Source organism: Artemia franciscana, chromosome 19 (assembly GCF_032884065.1).
Source record: "Artemia franciscana chromosome 19, ASM3288406v1, whole genome shotgun sequence".
NCBI lineage: Eukaryota > Metazoa > Arthropoda > Branchiopoda > Anostraca > Artemiidae > Artemia > Artemia franciscana.
In genome coordinates this window covers 27,460,608-27,484,797 of record NC_088881.1, presented here as the reverse complement: position 1 = coordinate 27,484,797, position 24,190 = coordinate 27,460,608, and the positions used below count along the sequence as shown (strand labels likewise).

Here is a 24,190-nt window from a genome sequence, read left to right as displayed (position 1 = left end):
ACGAAAACCCGGACGAAAGAATTACCATATCGGTTTTTTCCTGCTTTAATGGGAACTAACTTATCTTGCTTTCTCGTTCTTGATGGTATAGGTTGATCAGGTAGAATGTCACGGTGATGAGATATAGAAAGCAAGAACTTTCCAAAACTCATTATCAGAGTTTCGTACCGGTTTTGGAGTGACGGCAGTCCTAGCACCTCCAGAGCCTTTTTCATAGGCGATGTCATGGCGGGCCAAAATGATCGATACTGCTCGCTTCTAAACCGATTCAAGCTCCTGACAAAGATACGCTGTTCTAGGTGTTAAGGGCGCCCAAACAGGGCACACACATTCCAGAATGGGATGGACGTACGCTAGGTATGCATACTTAATACTCTCTGTTGTCGCAATGAACCTACGCATACCGTTTATAGTCTTTAGACTAGCATTTGCACTTTTGACCACGTTTTTTATACCTGCGGCAAAGCTAAAGTCATTGGAGAAAGTAATTCCAAGGATCTTGATACTGTTTGTTTAAGGGAATGGAACATTTGGCTCCATAATATCGCTTTTTAGCGGGTTAAAGCGTACTATCTTCGACTTGTTCCGATTAATCACAAAATTTAGCTCCGCGCCCTCTTTTGTGAAAATACTGAAAAAATTTGAACTGAATTGTGGCGTCACAACTCCGTTTTATACTAAATATTTCAGGATAAATGACAGGGCAGCTACAATGTGATTGATTAAATCAAAGGCCTTTCGAAAGTCTATGGCACCAAGGTCGACAAAAGCGTAACCCTTTTCGACCCACTTGAGGAGACTATCGTACATCCCCACTATGTACACTGAGGTATTACAGTCTTTCAGTCCGCCGTAGTGTCTCTGTTCGATAAATTCCTTGATTTGATTCAAAAAGATACTCATGATACAGGTCTCGGCCACTTTTGCCGGGCATGGTGTTTGCGAAATAGAAATTACTCTAACCGTAACCTTTCTTCCAAACAGCTGGAAAGATCCCAATATGAAAGCACATGTTTATCAGCACTGAGAGTGATTTCGCAATGAAAGGGGCGTATTCTCGAATCAGTTTGGGTGGAAGTTCGTCTGGATAAGCAGAACTATTTACTTTCACCTTCATCAGGGCCTTATAGGTTGTCATCTCATCGAGAACAACTTCACCTTAATCTGCGCAGCAGTCAAGCATTTCAGACTTCTGGGCTTGTGTGGGAAAAGGAGATGAGGTGCAGATACGGGTAAAATATTGATTAACCTCATCAGCAGTTCTGTAACTTCCGTCAGGGTGGCTTATTTTTATGCTGTTATGAATGGACTTGCCAGTGATTTGCTTGACCGCTCTGTGCCATTTCCTGGGATCAGTGTGCCTAAGACTGTCCGAAAATTTCTCACGCCCGTGCTCTTTCTTTGCACTTCTCGTGAGAGGTAATGTGATTCCGCAATTTTCTGCATTTTACAAATCTCCTTCTTGGAAAAGCTTGCACTTCTTCCGGATTAGTTTCTTGATTTGGAGGGAAATGCACGGCTTATCACTGTTGCATCTAGTGAAAGTCTTTTCAGGAAAAAGCTCAAGGTATTTGGCATTGAGAACTTCGGTGAACATTTGACATTTTTTATCGAGGTTTCAGTCTCTACAGACCTCTGGAAAAGGCTAAGTAGCTATCGATCGACCATAGGTGCGAATTGCCGAGTCGGAAAGCGGACGGTACCTGAAACGCTTAATTTTAGGCTTGGGTATTGAAGCGGCAGCTGAGCAGAGCACAACCTTGAGATCAGAACTGGCAAGCGGCCCAAGGGATTCAAGGGTTTGTTAATATGTCTCACAGTTGGTCAGGATTAAATCTAGTATGCTGACAGATTCACGGGTCGGAAAATTTACAATCTGCTTGAGGGAAAGGCATGATGCTAGCTAGCTTTTCTTGGTCTGTTAAAGTCCCCAGCCAGAACATTAGCAGGGCTTCCATAAAAAGGACGAAGGTGGTCGACAGTCTCTTGGAGGTATGTTACAAGATTACGGTCGTTTTTAGCACTTTCAGGGTATTAGATTGAAGCAAAGATGATACATAAGTAAGCACGCAGCATGACTAATGGTTTGCACCAAACTTTCACAGCCTCATGTTCAGTGCTTTCGAGTTCACGTAGCTCCTTCATAGGGATATCTTCACGCACGTAAATGGCTACTCCACCACCGAGTCTCTGGTCGCCGAGAGCTTATCTTGTTCTGAGATATAGGGCATAACCGGTGAGTTTTCCTGTCACTTCAGTCAGGTTCCAAGTTTCTGTTATGGCTGCGACGGCAACATTGTTCTGCCGCAATACTACGTCGATCTTATCTGTTTTATTGCAAAGAGAACGGGCGTTATGAAGCAGGAATGTGGGAAAACGCTTCTTTGCATTGTACGTGACGGAAGACAGAGCTGGTGGGGACAGCCAAGAGCTTTCTGGGCGTGGGTCTGCGTCTTATCTTGCGAGATAGGGTGGAGATTTCTGATTCGATGCGTTTACTTCTATGTAGGACCTGTCTCTTTGTTTTTGGCAATTGGGCGTTCACGCAGAGAAAATTGTCTCAATCACTTTACTGGGGCGGTCCCTTTGTCTAGTTTTAACTCGTGTTTTCCCGCGCCGCCTTCTTCTTTTCTGTCCGTACAGAGTAACGCATCCTGGCAGAGCCTTCAGCAGTCCAAGTTTGTTTAAACGAATGAAGGTAGATGGCACTAGTGGTGAAAATGGATGAAGTCTCATTTTTCAACGGCGCAAGAGTCATCTATATAACTATATCTAATTACAAACGTAGATAGCGCCACTGCGTATCGACGTGAATAAAGTTCACAAATCGTCGATTTTTCTATTATGACTGGCATGAATACTGCACTACACAAAGTCAAAACGGTCAAGTCTTTGATTACTTACATTGCCAGGGCAAGAAACTAGGAACACTAGCACTAATATGCCAAACTAGGCATGGGTGCGAAGCAGGTATTCAGTACTTGCTACGACATCTGCACCATACGCCATCTTGCATAGTCGTCGTGTTTAACTAAAAAAATTTTAGACAACAAATCTTTTTGCTCGTGTTTTGCACTCCTATTTCCATTTCTCAACGTAGTCCCAACGTACGAGTCAATGATCTTATTCGGTAAGTTTAGAAACCTTAATTCCCGTCGATGTTTTGCCGACAAAGGGCTAGAAATTGGCAAAGCGGAGAAAGAACTGTTTCTTGAATGACGTAAATTAGTTTTTTAACGTTATCATAGCTTTTTTCTTTGTCTGTAAAATGAAAGCTTTCCCTTTTTAATCAAATGAAAGCAGAGTCTAAGGCTTCGTGAGCAGTGAAAGGTTAGTGATAATTCATTTTAATATAGTCAAGACGATCAATGAAATTAATCAGATGGAAAAATCCGTTTATTTGTCACAAGAATGGCTTATTTAATCTAACCTAAATCAAAGAGTTCGTGGTAACGAACTGTAGTAAGGAGCGACCCGGCTCAATAGTTACCAAAACTCTAAAAAATGGGATTTTGATACCAAAAGAGTATTAGCTACATCAAAAGAATGGCATTTTAATGCTGATTTTAAATATATAAGTTTCATCAAGTTTAAACTTACCCATCAAAAGTTACGAGCCTGAGAAAATTGGCCTTATTTTAGGAAATAGGGGAAAACACCTCCTAAAAGTCATAGAATCTTAACGAAAATCACACCACCACATTCAGCGTATCAGAGAACCCTACAGCAAAATACTCTTGTCTACAAAGATATGGAATTTCGTATTTTAAACACGGGTGCGTGTTTATTTGTTAAAACTCTTTATGCTAAAGTTTTTTTACTGTTTTAAAAAGAAGAGTTGAGAGAAAGAGTCAAACTTTAGCGTAAAGAGGGGGGAGTTGATGAGGAAGCAGCCCCTTTCATACACGAAGTAATTTCTGTTCGTTTTAAGTTTTAATGTCGCTCCTTACTTTCAGTTAAAAAAACTTGTTTTTTATTTAATCTTAAATAAAATGAACTGGAATGAATTGAATTGAATGACGGGGTCGACTTCTATTACTATATATACTTCTATATACGACTTCTATATACTCTTCTTTTTCCAAAGTAATTTAGGACTTTTTCTGGCAGTCTTGATCATCATCTTTGGTATTTAAAGATAAAACAAATTAGGTACATTAAACAAAATCCTTTTTAGGCTTCAGAAAAGTCCTAAAAGTCTTTTTAGTAAAAGTTAGGGTTGGCGATCAAAAACTGTTTCCACTGACACTGTTACAGGGTATGACGACAGTAGCCGCTTGGTGGCAACAGTGGCATCTTGTAAAACAAAAATATAGATGTCACTATTGAAGTTTTGCGATCCACGATGTTCAGTCGTTCAGTCTACATTTTTGTTTTACAAGATGCCACTATTGCCACCAAGCGGCTACTGTCGTCATACCCAGTAACAGTGTCAGTGGAAACAGTTTTTGATCGCCAACCCTAACTTTTACTAAAAAGGCTAATTGTGCTTGAGAAAGTCGTATTAAAGACGGGGCTTAGGCAAGTTCAGATTGATCTCTAAGAAAATTTAAAGTAAAATCATTCTTAACAGCTGCGAGCAGATAGATATGAAACTATGAATACATAAATTAGTATGTATGAATACAAGACTATGCATAATATAGTATGGAATGAATGCAATACATACATAATGAATACAAGATATGAGTATTTTGTCCTTCTGCAGCAAGTTGTCACAAAATCACATGTTTCACAGGGAATATAGAACTATTTGACTCCCTTATTGTCTCATATATAAACGCTTATTCCAAAGAGTACGGGTAACTTATAAAAGTAGGAATCAGCACTCGTAACGACAAATATATCTCAACATCATCTAGCGTTCGGCGGAACCTGGCATTTGTTTTCAGAGTAATAATAAGAATAATTAATTAAACTGCGTTGTTAGTCAAATTAGTAAAGTAGCGTAATAGTATTTCAGTAGTATTGTAGGACGGTTAAAAGGAATCTGATCTGAATGCGAAGTTTCTGAATGCCAAATGCCAAGTGTCGTCAAATGCTAAATGGCTTTGAGGGTTTGTTTGCTGACACTAACACCATTTTTGATTCTTATAAGATTCATATAAGATATCGATTTGTTTATTACATTCTTCGGGTCTTTATTACAATATGTGTTTGTGTATTAAGAATGCTTTTTCTATTTGTGTATAATTGTGCCCACCCATTTAACCAATTTGTATTCATGTATCTGTTTTTGCACCTCAATTCTACTTGAATGAAGAGGACATCCCAAAAAAACCTACGATGCAAGTACCAGGCTGACCTCACAAATTTAAATACCTCATTCCCACCTGAATGAGAAGACGTCTGGGCGGCCACAGCGATGAGAGATGACTGGCGACTCTTCTTGGATGCCCTAATCACCCCTGGAGGCACAGGAGGATCGAAGGTCTAAGGTAAGGTTCAACAGGAAACTCTTCAAAACACTTTCTTACCTGGAGTCTGGAAGTCTTCGAAATAACAGTAGGTGTGCTAAACCCACAAATGGAATGAACTGTCGGTAGGAAGGGCTGTTGCAACCCTTTGCCGGCACTAAACATGAAAGTCTTCTCGTTTTTTGTTGTTAATTTCCTCTTGTTTTTAATAAATTGCTATTAATTTCAATTTTCTTTGAAATCTCAATCTTTTGAAGTATTCAAGATTCACAATGAAGGCTTTAATTGGATGAAATCGTCTCAATTGGAGCATTTAATGTTGAGAGTTGATGCTGGAGGAATTAAAGTAACAGAAGTTGTGTTTTTGTTTCAAATGAAAGTTAGGAATAACGCTAGTAATTAGAATGAACAGAATTTGTACTTATGATTCTCGGCATATTCCTCCCGGAAAATATCCTAGCATGCAAAATTTTGCAGCTAAAGGAAATGTAAGACAAACAAAAAGAAGAAAAAATAAGTTCTTTTCTGCTATCAAGATTAGATTACCAAGGTAAGGTTAAATTACTTTACCCCTACCAAATTATATTACTGTATAAACTGAAGTATTATATTTTCATCATGTTTTGGTATATTTCATTATGATTAACTAACTTGACTTCTTGAGTGTGATTGATATAATTCATAAAAACTCTTTTTTTTAAAATAAAAAATAGAAACAAATTTTTTTTATTTAATTTAAAGAACATTAAGTCAAACTCCAAGTCAGAACCAAGCAAATTTAAAATTGACAGGATTATTTTTTCTATTGTTTGGTAAATGACGACTTATACTTATTGACGACATGACTGCCTGTCCATGGATTATTCTTTATGGTTGATTGTGTGTGGCTATGCTGTTTGACCTATGTGATTGTATGGATGAGTAGGGTTAAGGCCTCATTCAAGTGCTGGTCTATATTAATCACTAATTTAGGAAAACAGTCTTCCTTTTCTCCTTCTGTCTCCTCCTTTTTTTTTTTTTTTTTTTTTTTCTTTTTTTTTTTTTTTTTGTGTTTGTGCTGTAGCATTGGTGATTTCTCTTTTCATGATATTATTCCAGGTTGGATCCAGTGCTGGTGGAGAAAATTTTTTTTTTAGTTTCCTCCCCGACAGACCTTTACCCTGGTCCAGGTTTTTAACCTGATATTGTTAATTATTGGTGAGATGGCACTTATGCAAATTATATGTTCTTTCATCTTTTTGTTTATGTATCTATTGACCTATTGACCTTGGCATGTTTTTTGGACTTTGATTGTTGGATTTTGATTTGGATGTTGGTTTGTTTTGGATTTATTTTCAGTAACTTTTTATGCAACAAAACACAAATATTAGCCTCGGAACTCGGAACGATTTTTTGAAAGTTAGTAAGTGTAAAAGTCGTTGTTTTCTTTGCCAAGATCATTTTGTCCCACGGACTTCTGTTAAAAGTACATTGTATAATAAAAATTTTGCATACAAGTTACGTGGTAATGTTAATTGTAGAACAACCAATGTAATTTACCTATTAGAATGTAATAAATGCTGCCTACAGTATGTGGGGGAAACAACTAATAATATATATAAAAGATTTTCTGGACATAAGACAACAGTTAATAATGAAAAAACTAATAACTATCTAGTTCAACATTGTAATAATGGTAAATGTTCCATATCAGATATAACTGTCACAATTTTAGAAAATTTAGAATTAGAAAATTTAAATAAAGAAGAGAAGAATAATAGACTACGTAAACAGGAGGATTTCTGGATCCATACTCTTGGTACAGCTTATCCTTTTGGGCTAAATGATCGTGTAGCAAAATATGGTGACATGTCTCATGTTGTTGTTAAATGTATTGATGGTTTTATGGACCATCCTTCTTTTACTTGTCCTACTAAACGTAAAAAACGATCGAGAGGACATAGGAAAAATAATAGAAAAAATGAATTAGATGTACATATGCTTTCTATAGATCTATGCCAGCTACTTGAATCTAGGGGTATGATTTCTGTAATAAAGTGTCTAAATAATTTATCCAAGAGGAGTTTAATCAAACTTTTCTGGATTGTTAAGAATAATACAGCTCTTGATTATAATCTTAAAGTAATATGTGATACAATTTGCATTCTAACTAAAACGAAATTTATTTCAAAAAAGAAAAAGTTCGATAAGATTAGTAATAAGGATAACAGATTATATTTACCTATTAAATTTACTTGTAAGCAGATTGAAGATATTAATTTACCAGAAATTTTAAATCAGCGGCATGTGAAACAGGCCCTTCCTAGTAATTTAAATTATAATGATAGTCCAGTTTTAACTTATAAATTTTCAAAAACTATTGGGCAAATTATTTTTAATTATAATTTAATACTAAAAAAACTAGATAGTGATATAAATGGAAACCGGTTTGTAATTGTAAGCAACTTGGCCCATTTGTAAATCCTACTTACAAACATGTTATAACAGGGGACTTGTCAATAATAAAGCAAGATGATCTTCAAATTATAATGAATAAAGGGGCTATTTTCCGTCTTTCTCATCATCTGAAACCATCGAGTGTTCTTGATGGCTTGGAAAATGATTTTGATTTATTTATTGATAAGTGGTGTAAGAAAGAGAATAAAAATAAAGAGAGTTTTCAAAGTTGGAAGAATTTAATTATTAGTAGAGTAAGAAATAAAATATATTCTAACTTAAAAAATAGTAACACTAAATCATTATTTTATAATGCGAAGATTAAACAAGCAATTGCTAATCTAAAGAATGAATTTGTAATTGTGCCAGTGGATAAAGCTAATAATAATTTTGCCATAATTTGTCAGAAGCTGTATTGTGATATCTTAAAAAGGGAGTTATGCACAACTAATGTTTACGAAAAGGTAAATATAGAGGATGAGAATTTAATTGAAAAGACTGAAGAAATACTTTTTAAAAATTTTAATATTAAAATAAATGGCAATGATAAAAAGTTCCCTTTCCTATATTGGAATCTAAAATTTCATAAGAATCCCCCTAAACCACGGTTTATTGCTGGAGCAGCTAAATGTCCAACCCGCATTGCTGCTACTGACCTCTCTTTAATTTTAAAGGAAATTGTAAATAAACTTAAAACCTATTGTTCTGGTATTAAAAATTTTTTCGAATTTTAATCCATATTGGAGTGTTAATAATACACTGCAGGTGATAGATTCTTTAACAATGGTTTCAGCTAAAAGAATTGAGTCTTTCGATTTTGCGACAATGTATACTAATTTATCACTTAATTTAGTGTTTGATAATTTAAAAACTGTTATAAAGAAATCTTTCCTCTTATCTAGTAAAAGGTTCTTAAAAATAGACATTTATAATAAAAAAGCTATATGGACAAACTGCTTTAATACTAGAGTTAACTTGAGATGTTACAGCTTGGATATGATTTTTGAGTTATTGGAATTTGTTTTATACAGTACTTATATAAGATTTGGGGGTGATTTGTACAAGCAAATTGTGGGAATTCCCATGGGGGGGAATGCCAGCCCATTTATAGCTGACTTGTTTTTAAGTCAACTAGAATATAAATATATGATGGATAAGAATAATCCAATTAATTTAAAACATGCTTTGTCAAATAATTAAAGATATTTAGATGATATTTTGGTCTTAAATTGTAAGGATTTCATTGATATTTCTAAAAATATATATCCATCAGAGCTTATTCTTGAGCCTAGTCATGGCGCTGGTCATGAAGATCATTTCTTAGATTTAAATATTAACATTTGTGATAATAATAAAATAAGTTTTAAAATGTATAATAAAACCGATGATTTTGATTTTGAAGTGATTAGTTTCCCATTCCCTGAAAGTAATATACACTCAAATATCACATATTCAACGTTTTTCTCACAGTTACTTCGTTATGCAAGGATTTGTAGTAATTATATTGATTTTAAAAATAGATGTAAAGTCTTAAGCCAAAAATTGATATCAAGAGGTTTTTCTGCAAATAGATTAACTTGGCAATTTAAAAAATTTAGTTTTCATTATAACGAACTTTTAAATAATTATCAAAAGAATTATCTAGAAATACTTAAAGAAATTTTTAACTAATTTCGGGGGTTCGAGAAATGTTGTCACAGCGCCATTTATTTTGAATTGTGTTTCTAATTGAGCGGATTTTCTAAAAAATTAGCCACATGGTAAAGATGAATTCTATAATTGTTTAGTTCATTCAGGTTTTTTGCAATGTGTTAATATTTGTGATTTGGTAAAATTTATAATATTTAGTTTACCTATTGTTGCTAAAGGGAGGGATATATTAACAGGATAAGCTTGTTTTTGGTTTTACTTGGTTGTTTTACATTTGCTGTTTTTTTTTCATAGGCATGTATTTTGGAGGTGATACCTGACGCGGGGATGCCATGGATATTCTGTGGTAGCCACAACACTGTGCTGGGTAGAGAATTTAGAGTGGCGAAACCCTATATAGGCCAGTGTATTCTCCTGATGAGCCCTTGTGTTGGGTGTTGCCTCTGAATTATTTGTCTATATTATTTTTTCTATTGTTTGGTAAATGACGACTTATACTTATTGACGACATGACTGCCTGTCCATGGATTATTCTTTATGGTTGATTGTGTGTGGCTATGGTGTATATATATATATATATATATATATATATATATATATATATATATATATATATATATATATATATATATATATATATATATATATATATACATATATATATACACTATAATACAAGTTTAACTGGAATATTTTAAAAATTAAATTAGTTTATTTTTAATTAATTTTTAAATTCAATTAAAATATTAATTTTTATATCAAAATATATAATATAAATTTAAAATAAATAATTTAAATTTATACTGTGTCGAAATTTATACGTGTGGAGACCCTTGGATGAACCTAAACACCTTGAAATGAAATAAAGGCAGCTACCCAAAATTAAAATTAATATCTATTTAAAAAGTAAGAAATTAAACAAAAGAAATAAAAATGAAAACACAAACGCAAGAACGATAGAAAAAAAATTCTTGGGACGATTGGTTATGTCGAACTGATGAGTTTCAGAAAGCACAGTAGAAATGAGCTTCGTCAGATGGACGGTTAACACGATACACTGTTTCTGCCATTACGAAATAACCTTCATACACCACTTCTTCTGGTGTAGTGTCATAATGGTAGTGACCACCTTCACCGTGTTTTGAGAAACAATGAGTATGCTCAACTCTTAGATCCATTTCCTTAAAACAAAAACACAAATAAATAAATTCAATACAATATAATATTTGAACGCATTTTCTTTTAAAAGAAACCATATTTAATTTAACCTAAAGCCAGACTTGATAAGACATGACTAACTTGTCATTTTCTATGAAGAAAAAAAAGGTGTGATATTGAACTGTTTTTAGTACCAGATAGTTCTTCCATCTTCCATACCAAGTCTGATTTTGACGTGTGACGTTAAGTCTATATGCAACAATAGTACAACTTCGAATCCAAAATTTTGCAGCGATCCTGAAGTTGCTGTTTCTTGAAGCCGTTTTTGCCTATTTATTAGAGAGGCGATTGTCAAAATTTTAGAAAAAAATTTACAGCAGAAGTAAATGTAAATAGTTTAGACCATGTGTAGAGGATGAAAAATGAAAGGGAATTTTCGATAAATTCCTTTACTGATACGACAACGACCTATACTTGAATGAGAACCACTTTTACGAGATTCCTCATCATTAAAAGAAGGCGGCTGGAAGCCAACAAAATTTCCATAGAATAGCCAGACACTGTGTTTTAAGGAGGTTTAACCCCCCCCCTAATTTCATTTTTGCGTTTAAAAGAAGGCGATCGGAAGCCAACAAAATATGCATTGATTAACCAGACACTGTGTTTTAAGGAGGATTATCCCCTCCCTTATTTAATTTTTTTGTTTAAAAGAATGCGGCCGAAAGCCGACAAAATCTCTACAGAATAAGCCAGACTGACAACGGTTCAATAATTGTTAACATCGAACGGAAAAAATAATATAACACGTAATAAAAATTTTTTTTGATAATAATGAAAAAGGTTATCATAAAATATATTATATTATTTTAATATATATATAAAAAGTTATAGTAACCTAAGAAAGGAAATTCGTTGGGACAGATATGTATTTTAAGGAGGTTTAGCCCTCCTCCCTAATTTCATTTTTACATTTAAAGGAAAACTGGCCGAGAGCCAACAAAATATCCACAAAATAGGCAGACTGACAATTATCCGATAAATACGAATATCAAATCAAATAATAAAAAGAAAAAAAAAACGACGACAACCAAAGATTCTATTTAATAAAAAATAAAATGTTTGATTATATTATAAATGATCATACTATTTCAATCAATGTCGAAAGAAGTAAAGCAATCTAAGAAATTCATGGGGGCATATATGTTTAAAGGAGGTCTATGCCCCCTCCTTAATTTCATTTTTTGCGTTTTACCTTTAATTTTTATCCAATTTGCCTTTTTTGACTGTTTTGAGGAATTCACCTCAGTAATTCCTCAAGACAAGTGCATGCGTACCTGTATGAGAACCACAATTGAAATGGAAAAAAAATATGGGTAGTTGTGTATTATTCAGAACACACTCAATAAGTGAAGTTAGGTTTTTACGTGAAAGAAACTACGCTGCAAAAATCCGGTTTCATAGCCACAAAGACAGAACTCAATTTAGTTTGCTACGGACAGTGATAGAAGATAGTGTCTGAACATTGATTTTGAAATGAAGAGTGGGATTTGCCAAAGACTGAAAAAGAGGCAATTATATTTTTCCAGGATAAGGGGTTGTTGCCCACAACAAAACAGTGTGTCAATGGACACAACATGACTTTATACTCTTACGAGAAGGAACATTTTTGGAAGTGTAACAATAGGCCATGATATTTTGTTTTATTTTCATTAGCTTTATCAAAACTTTGGGCTATATAAAAGTATGGGTATGGGCTATACGATGCAGGTACAAAAGTATGGGCTATACGATGCAGGTACATTTTATGAGAAAATCTGGTTTCGTAACCAAAAGGCAAAACTCAATTTAGTTTGCTACGCATAGTGATAGAAGATAGTGTCTGAACATGGATTTTGAAATTAAGATTTGGGATTTGCCAAAGACTGAAAAAGAGGCAATTATATTTTTTCAGGATAAGGGGTTGTTGCCCACAACAAAACAGTGTGTCAATGGACACAACATGACTTTATACTCTTACGAGAAGGAACATTTTTAGAAAAGTTCGGGAGACATATTTGCACATTAGGTTGTGCATTATATCAAATACCTAACTTAACCTAACCTAATCACCTCTATATATAAGATATTTAATTAAAATGTACATGCTTCGTAGTTTGTTTCGCGAAAATACCTAACTTCACTTGTTGAGTGTGTTCTGAATAATACACAAGTACAAAAATATGTCAAGCGGTTTTATTGTTAGGCCTGAAATACGTGATCTATTCATAGCAAGTAACGATTTACTATGTAATAATGATAATTCTGTGAATAATAATAGTAAACAATAAAAAAAAAATACTAATAACCAATTGTATACAATTATTGGTAATTGTAAAATCTACGCCCTACCTAATATTCTTCTAATATTTTTTTCTGACGCTCAATTTGAATGAAATATATCTAAGAATTTGGGCTATATATTTTCATATTTGGGTAAAGTATGGCGGGTCTGCATGCCTAATGTGTTAGACAAAATTATTCTGCATATTATGTAGTAAGAATTATTTTCTAACTTCACACTGTCCAATACTTTACCCCCACCCCCTAATGTGCGAACATGTATCCCAAATTACAATATTATATATATTTCGTCGCTTCTCTTTGTCTTGTCTGACGCTAAGCTAAAAGTAACATACAAAAAAACTGGTTCTGCAATGCGTTAATAAATGAACAACTAGAGCGGTGGGGCGTAGATCATACAAGTACCCAATTATTTATTACGAGGAAATCGTGCGTTTCAGAGCTCGGAAAAGGCCAACAAATATATTATAAAATACATAGGAATCGTATTTACCTCATTTTCATCTGCATCCTTACTATAAGTAATCTGGCTAAAAACTAGAAAAGCCAAAGGTCAAATACAAAAGTTAGGATTATTTTATATTGTTTTCTTTTTTTTTAATTGCTTCAAAATCGTTCGGAATAAAATTTCTGGAATTAATTTTTTATACTTGCATTACTATTGATGTTTTATTAATTTCTTATGTATTTTTGTTTGTTTGTTTTTTGTAGAGAAAATACAGTGTTATCTACCCTTATTATTTAGTATTCATTCCAATATCCTCCCCCTTCCAAGAGAATTTAGCAATGCCTGTTTAGAAATGTGGGTTTTTTCAGTTGTAGAATGACATTCAAAAAAATCTGGAATTAATTTGTTTTCTGGAATTAATTTTGGCCAAATATATGGGCACTTCAGTAAAAGATGAAACTTAATTAAAAAGAAAAAAAATTTGCAGAATGACCGTATAGTGCAGAATGAATTGCTTCAAAATCTTACAGAAACTCAATCCGTTTTCTGAAATCAATAGTGGCCAAATATATAGGTATTTTAGTAAAAATTAGGCTAATTGAATTGAAAAAAAAAATAAAATTGTAAAAATTGAAAAAAAAAACAATTCGCAGAATGAATTTTCTATCTTTCCTGTATTTGCAATACCAAAAACTCCACCAAAAACTTTAAACTTGTTAAGGATATTGCACTAGAAGACTTTCCTAAACAACGCCCTTTTTTAGAGAATAAAAAAAAAATCAGTTTAAAAAAATATTCATAGAAAAATCATGGGCAACAGAAAATTTCTTGAAAATTTTTAGAATCGGTGTTTAAAAATACAGAATTATGTAATGTTTCATTCCTGTAGTGTTTCCATTATTCCTGAAGTTTTGGAGATTTTTCTTAAATTAACTTGGGTTCTCCAAAATCTCCCTGAAAATCAGCTTTAAAGAAATTACGACTTATATTTCGTTTTAATTTTCGTGTATTTAAGCGCCTTATTTTCGGGACGATTTCTGAGAACCAAATTTTCGAATGACGTATAATAAAACGTTGAAAAATTTGGCGATCCGAAAGTACTATGCCTAAACAAAAAAAAAACATTTTTTCCCACAAGTTATTGGTACTAATGATTCTGAACTGATTTGGAAGAAATTGGCTGTTATTATCTTCTTCATTTTTTCCAATGTTTTTATTTTTCTTCGGGTTATCAATTAACCCGAATAACCTATAACCCTACAAGAAGTAGAAAACTTCTTATCCCTTTTGCAACAAACTGGGTTGCGTTAAATATTAACCCTTTTCTACTCTGCCACTCATTTATGGACGTAACCAGTTTTTTTTAGGCAGGACGTGGAGGCATTTGTGCTAGTAGGGGTGAGGAGTTGACACCGCCTCCCTCCCCCTGAGGAATAAAAGACATTAAAGAACGCATAAAAGTAGGATGATGTGAGCTACTCCCATCTAAATCATAATAAAAACAAAGCTACTAGTAGCTGTTAAAACCCTCCCCTCTTGAGATAATTCCCGACGGTGCTCATGAGTCGAGGGACATATAGGTTGAAGTTAACTTCACATATTCTGGTTGAAGTTAACTAAGAGTAATGAAGATAGACTAGTAAGAGTGGCATATGAAGGGATGTTGAAATGTGGTTTAAAAACCTCGTGGCCATCCCAAATTAAATCATTACTAGAAAAAGTAGGAATGTCTTATTTATGGAATAATGGTCTTTGCTCTCGCGATGTACCAGCAAATTTAGAAAGCCAGGTACGATTTATATTAGAGAGTCAGGAAATTCAGCATTGGCAAGGGCTGGTTCTTGATTCTACAACCCTACAACATTATAATCAGGCAAAACCTAGTTTTGGGGAGGAAGTTTATTTTAAACTTAATTTACCGGCTATGATTCTACGTCGTTGGATTCAGCTTAGGGCAAATTGTCTTCCAATCCAGAACAGGCAAAAAACGTTCGACAAAAATAAAATGATAGTTGGTCCTGATAGGCGGTATCTTTGTCCTCTTTGTAAAGATGATGATGAAGACTTGGATCATTTTCTCCGGAAATGCCCGGTGCTCTTGGATTTACGGGAAATTTATTTGCATGGGATTAATTTGATGTTTCCGGGTATTCTACAAAATAGTAACCCAACCACAATATTTCGAGTGGGAGTATATACAGAAAAATCTTTAATAAGAAGAAAAAGTTTTATATGATTAATTTCTTTTGTAGTTAGATTAGGTACTTTTTGCGTTGAATTCTGTTTTTTTGTGCGTGTTCGTACTGTTGTTAATTTCCTTGCTTGTTTGTTATTTATTTATATTTTGTGTGTATATGGCCCACGGGTTTTTGAAATACACTTATCTATCTATCTATAGGTATTTCCTAGACATCAGTACTACAGACAACCATCACCATTTTGCATATTTATTGCTTTGATTCAAAGCATAGGTACCCTTAAGGGGGGAAGCAAGCCCCCTGGCTGAATGACACTCCCTTATATTTTTGTTTTGATGTTTCTATTATACATCATTGGAAGTACCCATTATATCAGGTCTCCCCTAAAATTCAGCATATGGGCGCCCATGATTCAAAGGTTTTTATCTATGGCCAGCTGTCGCTCATTTGAAGACCCTGACTACTTATATAGAAAAAAAATCCACTTTGCCTTCTTTTGTAGGATTTTTCAAAACGAAGTTTAAAAAATAGAATAATGGCTACCTAGAATTACAGTAATCAAATTAAGATAAAAATATATTAAAAAGAGAAGAGGTGAAACAAGAAAGCAAAAGTGACAAGCACAACAAAAGGAAAAGGTATATAGCACGTTAATCCCGTCCAATCTGATGAGTTTCCGTTGGACGGTCAACCCGGTACATAGTTTCTCCCAACACAAAATAACCTTCATACGCCACTTCTTCTGGTGTAGTATCATAATGATAGTGACCACCTTCACCATAGGATGAAAAACAATGAGTATGCTCAACTCTCAAATCCATGTCCTTAAAGAAAAAACAATTCTGTTTCGATTGTAAGTTTTACTTTACTGACTTTAGATTTAAAGGAAATTGTAAGTATTTCTCAAGATTAAATTTTCCTAATTCATTTTTTCTAAAGATTTATTTTCATTCTTTAAGTTTAGCTTTAGCAATTTTAGCATCAGAGCATATTTAAGAATTAACAATCTTTGCTATTTCATTATTTTTTCGTTAAACAAGTTTCGTCTTATCTCTCGTACAACAAAATAAGATGTTATAAAGAACATATTTCCCAAAAATAATGCGATAAAATACAAAAACCGTATTTGGATTTTTTGTCGGAAATCTTTCCTTCAAAATTACCAGTACCATTACTCAGTGCCTCAAAATCGCAGCACCATTTACAGCATCAAAGTCCGAACGTGACAGTAGAAAATTTCAGTGATTTTTTCCAAATCCAGATTTTTAATTTTTCAAATGTAGAAGGGGACATTTTTCGATTTTTTTAATAAAAATGCCCCACCAAAAAAATATTTTTCGAATTTTAGAGAATAAAAAACTATTTATTTACAGCTTTACATATTTTTATACTCACCCCTAACCAGTTTACATCTAAACGTCCAGAATATGAAAATTAAACCACGAGACCGGATTTTAAAAAAATTAATTATCGTATTTTGTTCAGATGTCACGTTTGTCAAATCCTTCTCCAGTATTATCATTATTGATCAATGCACCAGAAATGCAGCCTCATTCGCCCGTATCAAAGCCTAGATTGACAGTAAAAATTCTGAGATAATTTTTTTTACTTGGCTGCTGAAAATTTGCTCATATGAGCGGTTGAGAAGCTGATTTCACTATTCCATATAACAAGCAGAATAAAAAAAATATGAAAAAGGGGAAAAAAAAGGAAAAAAACTAAAACATTAAAATAAAAGTAAAATGAGTTATCGCAGGTTTTGACTCTGATACATATTCATTTGGTGGAATAACGTCTAGAATTTTGACATTTAGTGAATGTGGCTGAATACTGAAAATTATTAGCAGAATAAAAAAAATATATAAAAGCGAAAAAACGAAAAGAAAAAAAAATGAAAATAAAGCAAAAAGAGTAAAATTATCAAACCCAATTTATTATCAATGCATTTATTTTGACTTATAAAAATTAGGTAGAGTAGAATATAAAACCTAAATTTTTTGTCGTTTTTTACATCATTATTTTAGAGAATATCTCTGTGGCCATAAAACCTAAATTATAAAACCTAAATTATAAAACCTAAATTTTTTGTCGTTTTTTACATCATTATTTTAGAGAATATCTTTGTGGCCATAAAACTTAAATTATAAAACCTAAATTTTTTGTCGTTTTTTACATCATTATTTTAGAGAATATCTTTGTGGCCATAAAACCTAAATTATAAAACCTAAATTTTTTGTCGTTTTTTACATCATTATTTTAGAGAATATCTTTGTGGCCATAAAAATGGCAGATCCAGGGCAGGAGCACCAACTGGGGGAGGGAACAATAGCCCTTAGATTTCCCCTTATAGATTTTTGGTAATAATTCTTTCTATTTTCATTGAAAAAATCCCCCCTCACTAGATTTTGAAATTTTTGTGCATCTAAATAAAAAAATGAAAAATAATTCCTTGCTTCCCCCCATACAAAGATCCGTGAATTGGAAACCTTGATTTAGGGGATATAATTCCCAATGGCTAGGGTGCAGTTTCCAAAATATAAAAAAAAGGTAATCGGAATTCTAAACAGCACCATCCTTTTGCTTTCAAGCTCCTTTTGATCTTGTATTGCAGGAAACTTAAGTCGTGTATTTTGACGCTAAAACCTAACAGCTTTTTTGGACGAACGTAATCAGATTTGCTTCTGGATGGTTTTATTAACAAGAAGTAAGTTCCATAGCCCTGCTAGCCAAATATTATTTATACTAGTAATATTATGGTCTATATACTAGTAATATACTAGTAATCTATCTTATTTTAATTATTTTATTGTGTTATTTAATTCACATAGTCATTTTTAGTCAAGCTATTTATTATTTTGTTAATATTATTTGGATTTAACTTGATTATTATCTTTAGTTGATTTACAATTTTTGATAGTTTTTATTTAATTATTTACTAATTGTCTTAAAATTCGTTGATCTTGGTTTTCATGAATATAAAACAAGGATACTGTCCCAGAGTTTGATACTTCTGGCTAAAGCTACATACCGACATTGAATGGTTAATCTTCGTTCTGTTTTCAAGTCGTCGTTTTCTAAAAATTTATTGGGATTTTCAGGGCCGATTTGAACATAATGACATTGAAATACTTTAATAAAGTATCACAATAACGCTATTAATTCGTAAGTTCTTATATCAAATAAAATTATTTTATATATCAATATAAAGAAAAAAACCAAAAACAATTTCCAAAACGCCATATTACACATGCATAACATTTATTGGACTCAAAAATACAATTTAATAAAAAACGTTTATTATTTTTTATTTATTATGTTTTATTTTTTCAATTATTTTTATTTAATTATTTATTTAACTTTTTTTTACTGAATTATATTTAGGAAGCTTAAGTGATGATGTTGGGAAGGAAATAACTCAAAATCTTTTAGTTGGATTAAATCCTCCACCCCCAATTCCTTCAATATTGAATACATACGTAACGACATAAAAAGTGAAATGTTGATGCTGCATAATATTTGAATGAAATAGAACATAAAACATAATCTGTTTCATAGGTTCCTATGTCATAACAAAAGTCCTTTATACAATTACGCATACAACATAAATAAAATAAAAACAAAATGTTACATTTCTGAAACAAAGTAGTGGGTTCTTTAAAATGGATTTATGAAATTATGATTTTCATTTTAGTCGGTATTTAGATATATTTAACATGCTTTAGTACATATTAACTGAAAAAAAAAATCATAATACTACATACTAATGAAAAAAAATCATACTAATGAAAACGTCTTAATGTCTATATAATCATGACTTGACATATCAACAAAAGTTTCTATACTACGTAGAAAAGTTTCTAAAATAAAATAACAATTATTGTAACATTATAAAAATAGAGTTATTGCGCTACCTATGTTTTCATTTTCTACAGGTGGCATTAAAAAGAAAAAGAAAATGAAACTTCAGCCTATAGTGGAAATTGAACGTAAGGGGTAAAGAATAACGTGAAATGGGATTGTAATAAGAGGAGGAAATATGTCAAATATTTAAAATACTTTAGTACATGCTAATTATTGTTTAACGTCTATATAATCAGGACCTGACATGTCAACAAAGGTGTCTATATTATGTAGAAAGGTTTCTAAAATAACATGGTAACTCATTTTTCTGGCAATTTTTTTCTTCATCTTTTATTAATTTTGACATGTCAAAAGTTGACCTGACATGTCAACAAAGGTGTCTATATTATGTAGAAAGGTTTCTATAATAACATGGTAACTCATTTTTCTGGCAATTTTTTTCTTCATCTTTTATTAATTTTGACATGTCAAAAGTTGACCTGACATGTCAACAAAGGTGTCTATATTATGTAGAAAGGTTTCTAAAATAACATGGTAACTCATTTTTCTGGCAATTTTTTTCTTCATCTTTTATTAATTTTGACATGTCAAAAGTTGACCTGACATGTCAACAAAGGTGTCTATATTATGTAGAAAGGTTTCTAAAATAACATGGTAACTCATTTTTCTGGCAATTTTTTTCTTCATCTTTTATTAATTTTGACATGTCAAAAGTTGACCTGACATGTCAACAAAGATGTCTATATTATGTAGAAAGGTTTCTAAAATAACATGGTAACTCATTTTTCTGGCAATTTTTTTCTTCATCTTTTATTAATTTTGACATGTCAAAAGTTGACCTGACATGTCAACAAAGGTGTCTATATTATGTAGAAAGGTTTCTAAAATAACATGGTAACTCATTTTTCTGGCAAATTTTTTCTTCATCTTTTATTAATTTTGATATGTCAAAAGTTGACCTGACATGTCAACAAAGGTGTCTATATTATGTAGAAAGGTTTCTAAAATAACATGGTAACTCATTTTTCTGGCAATTTTTTTCTTCATCTTTTATTAATTTCTAGCAATGATACTGACGTAAAAATAACGTTTTCACAATGAACGTATTTTTTTAAACATAAAACATTTGATGGTAAACAGTAAAATTTAAGATGTTAGAGACATGCTAAAACATGTTTAAGATATGGAGAAAATATGTTTTCTCCAGCACTAAACAGTAAATGCAATATATTAAGGCATAGGGGGTTTCCAATCTTCTGCTATTGAATAGGGCTTGATTTAACGTGTCAAATTTTGCTTAGCGTGTACACACTCAGGATATTACATGTTTTTCCAAAAATATGCACACATTATCCAGAAATGTTTCTGGAATAACATTTTAACTTAATCCTATGGTCTTTTTTTCTATGTCCCTTTGTTTTATAGTAGTTTCAAGCAATGATATTGATACAAAAATAACGTTTTCACAATGGACATTAAAAAAAAATGTTTTTATTTATACAATGATACTTGAGGTCTTCTATTTCATCAAGAAAGGTTTCAAAATAATACGTAACTAATTTTTTGTGATTTTTTTCGTTTTCTTTTTATAGGTGCCTAGTTTCATGTACAAAAACAATACAAAAATAACGTTCTATAATGAGCATCTTTTTTTTTCAAAAATAGAAAATTTTTATAGCACTTTTAGATATGTTAAAATTTATTTACAGTATGTATGAAACATTGATTCTTCCAGAACTAAATGAATGAATGAATGAATGAATGAACTTTATTACCCGTAAAGTATAAAAAACCCAAAGTACGGAGTATTATAAATAAATATAAATAAATAAACAAAAACAAATACGATAAACAGCGAAGAAAAACAAAATTCAAACTAACAAAAGACAATATGGACTAATCAACCAGTATCTATATGGAAAAAAGGCTGCAGAGGGTCATAAACGTGAATAAAGTTGACAGTCTTTTTACATAAATCATCACTGGAAGACCGAATCCGAGAAGGCACATCTACTAAATCGAATCGAGCAATTATTTTTTTGTTTCGGTGCCATCTAGGAAGCCGGAGGAGGAATTTGCAATATCTGAAAAAAGCCGTACGTAGAGTATGTCGATCTTTCTTACGAAACAGATGAGCCATGCCTGATAAAAACAAAAGCACAGGGGCACAATAAGCGTTATAAATTATAACGTTATAAATCATGCACAAACCGTTGCGGTTGTAACGGCTTTTGTTTGGGGATATTTTTCCGTAAGCGACGCGTAGGTTTTTCACGGCTTGATTCACTAGGGATGAACAGGTAGCGGAAAGTGTTGGGCCGAAACACAGACCAAGCCAACTAACTAAAGAAGAACATGGTAGAACTGCAGTCCCAATAACGAATGGAGCGACCGCATAAGGGCTATTAAAACAAATAAACTCGCATTTAGACGTATTAACTGACAGTCCAATCTTAGATAGTTCATTGGATAATATAGTAAAATTAGAAAACAATCCACGGCGAGTCCGGGCAATAAGAAGAACGTCATCTGCATATGCAATAGAAGACAAACCAGTATTACCGTAAAAAACAGAACTTCTAAGGGGACGCAGGCACGATGCAAGCACGCATTTAAATATACTAGGAGACAATACGGCACCTTGCCGAACTCCCTTATTAATTTTTACCGGGTCAGATATTTGGCCATTCCAGGTAACTCGAATTTTAGACTTTGAATACCAAGAAGACAATAAACTTAGTACAGAAGGATTAACACCTGAAGACACAAGGGAAAATAGAGCCTGAGAGTGCACAATATTGTCGAAACCTCCAGAAATATCAACAGTAAGACAGTATAAAGACATTTTAGCTTTTATGGCATCATTCATGAGTCGGCTTAAAACATGATGTGCATGGGAGCAACCGAAACTTTTCCGAAAACCAAATTGAAAAGGCGTAAAATCACAATTCGACTCAATTTCTGGTAGTAACAAATGTTCAAGCAACTTACTTAAGAAACACGATACTGTAATGGGACGATAATTCACACATGACGTGGGGTCCTTGCCTCGCTTTTGAATAGACGTTACATGGCCACAAAGGAAACTATCAGGAACAAGCGACTGTGCTAAGCAAGACTGGAAAAATATTTGTAGATGGTTAAGTAGAGCAGGACAATCATAAGCAAAAAATCGGTAAGAAAGGCCGTCACCATCAAGGCTATTTGAACGCTTAATTTTTCTTAAAGCCCGGCGAATTTCAGATATTGCTACAGGCTGGACATGAGCCTGCAGGAGACGGTATGGTAAAAGCGGTTTAAGCAACTTATAATACAAAGACTGAAGAAAACTGTTAAATACACTGAACACACGCTTATAATGATCAACAAAATTAACTAGCTGGAGACAAGATAGGGTAGATGGGGAACATTCCTCACTATTAATAACCTTATTCCAGGAGGCCTTATCGGTGGGGCCTGGCCATGCATTCAAGCGTGCCCTCTTCAAACTGGCCTTATATTCAAGTTTACACTTTTGTTTCACAGAGAAAACAGCTCCGGAAGATGGTCGGTCACATTATATCCACATACGTAGCCAAAATTTGGCTTTTTGCTTAGCACGTTTTACTTCAGGATCAACGTTCCAATTAGGCTTTCTTGTACCAATCCTAACTTTATCCACAGGCACTGCAGCTTTGGAAGCTGATTTAAGGCAATGGACGATTTGACAATAATAGAAATTTAGGTCAACTGTACTTGAAGGCGAGGAAACTGACGTTTGCAGCAGGTGATATGGCACTTTTATGGTCGAGAGTAAAGCAGTTAGCGTAGCAAGGTATAGTGGGACATCAGCACGATCCCAATTCAACTTCGTATGCCACTTCGGCTGAGCCGAAAGTATTTTGCCAGATAGCTCACAGGACAAATTACAGCTAAGAATAAGGTGATCGTCGTCAATCTTCTCTTCGTCCACCCTGACAATCGATGATATTAAGCTGGAACTGGAAGAGATCACGTGATCAAGGTTCGATCTTGAACAGCCTCTGTTATGAATATACGTGAATGGGAGGCTCTTAACTGCGACGTGATATATGCTAGGAAGGGATTCTAGCAAGAGGATTGATCTATCGGAGGTACCAAGAATGTCACAGTTAAGGTCACCAGCTAAAACCCAATTTAGGTCTTTCAAACGTAGACTTTCGAGTAGAGACTTTAAACTGGAGCAACATTTAGCGAAAGATGTGAACGATGCTATAGAACGTCGATCGCAAGGTAAGTAAACGTTTATAAAGGCGGTACTGTCACATTGAACCGCTAAGATGTTATCATCACAATGAATCACAGAGGGCTTTGATGGGGAACGGAAAAAAATTGCTAGACCACCGGAAGGGCGGCCTCTAGTTTTCTTGGCCTCTTGCGAAAAGAAATGGTGGACAGAAGATCGCTTCAGGCTAGAAACGTTTGATTTGGTCAAAAGATGTTCTTGCAAGAACACTATGTCATGGACTAATAATTCATTAATTAACAAGTCTTTGTCTTTTGTGCCGTTAATATTAAGAGAAGCAAAACTTAAAATAGTGGCTTGGTTCATTTTGGAGCAGAGTTCAGAGCGCGTTTTATCACTGGGCAATTCATACTATAGGAAACATGAGCTTCGCCGCAGTTGGCACATTTCGGAGCCTCTAAGCAAGGATTGTCTTTAG

At 33.3% G+C, this 24,190-nt stretch overlaps 1 protein-coding gene across 2 annotated transcripts in view; it reads right to left on the bottom strand.

The window, feature by feature from the left end:
* Positions 1 to 10,385: 10,385 nt before the first annotated feature.
* Positions 10,386 to 24,190, bottom strand: part of LOC136039506 (ester hydrolase C11orf54 homolog) — a gene marked incomplete at its 5' end in the record, with an annotated part of 31,868 nt that continues 18,063 nt past the window's right edge. The window contains 1 exon segment of one of the 2 annotated variants that reach the window (XM_065723294.1): positions 10,386 to 10,684. In XM_065723294.1, coding sequence (XP_065579366.1) covers positions 10,508 to 10,684 — 177 coding nt within the window. 2 annotated transcript variants of the gene reach the window in all.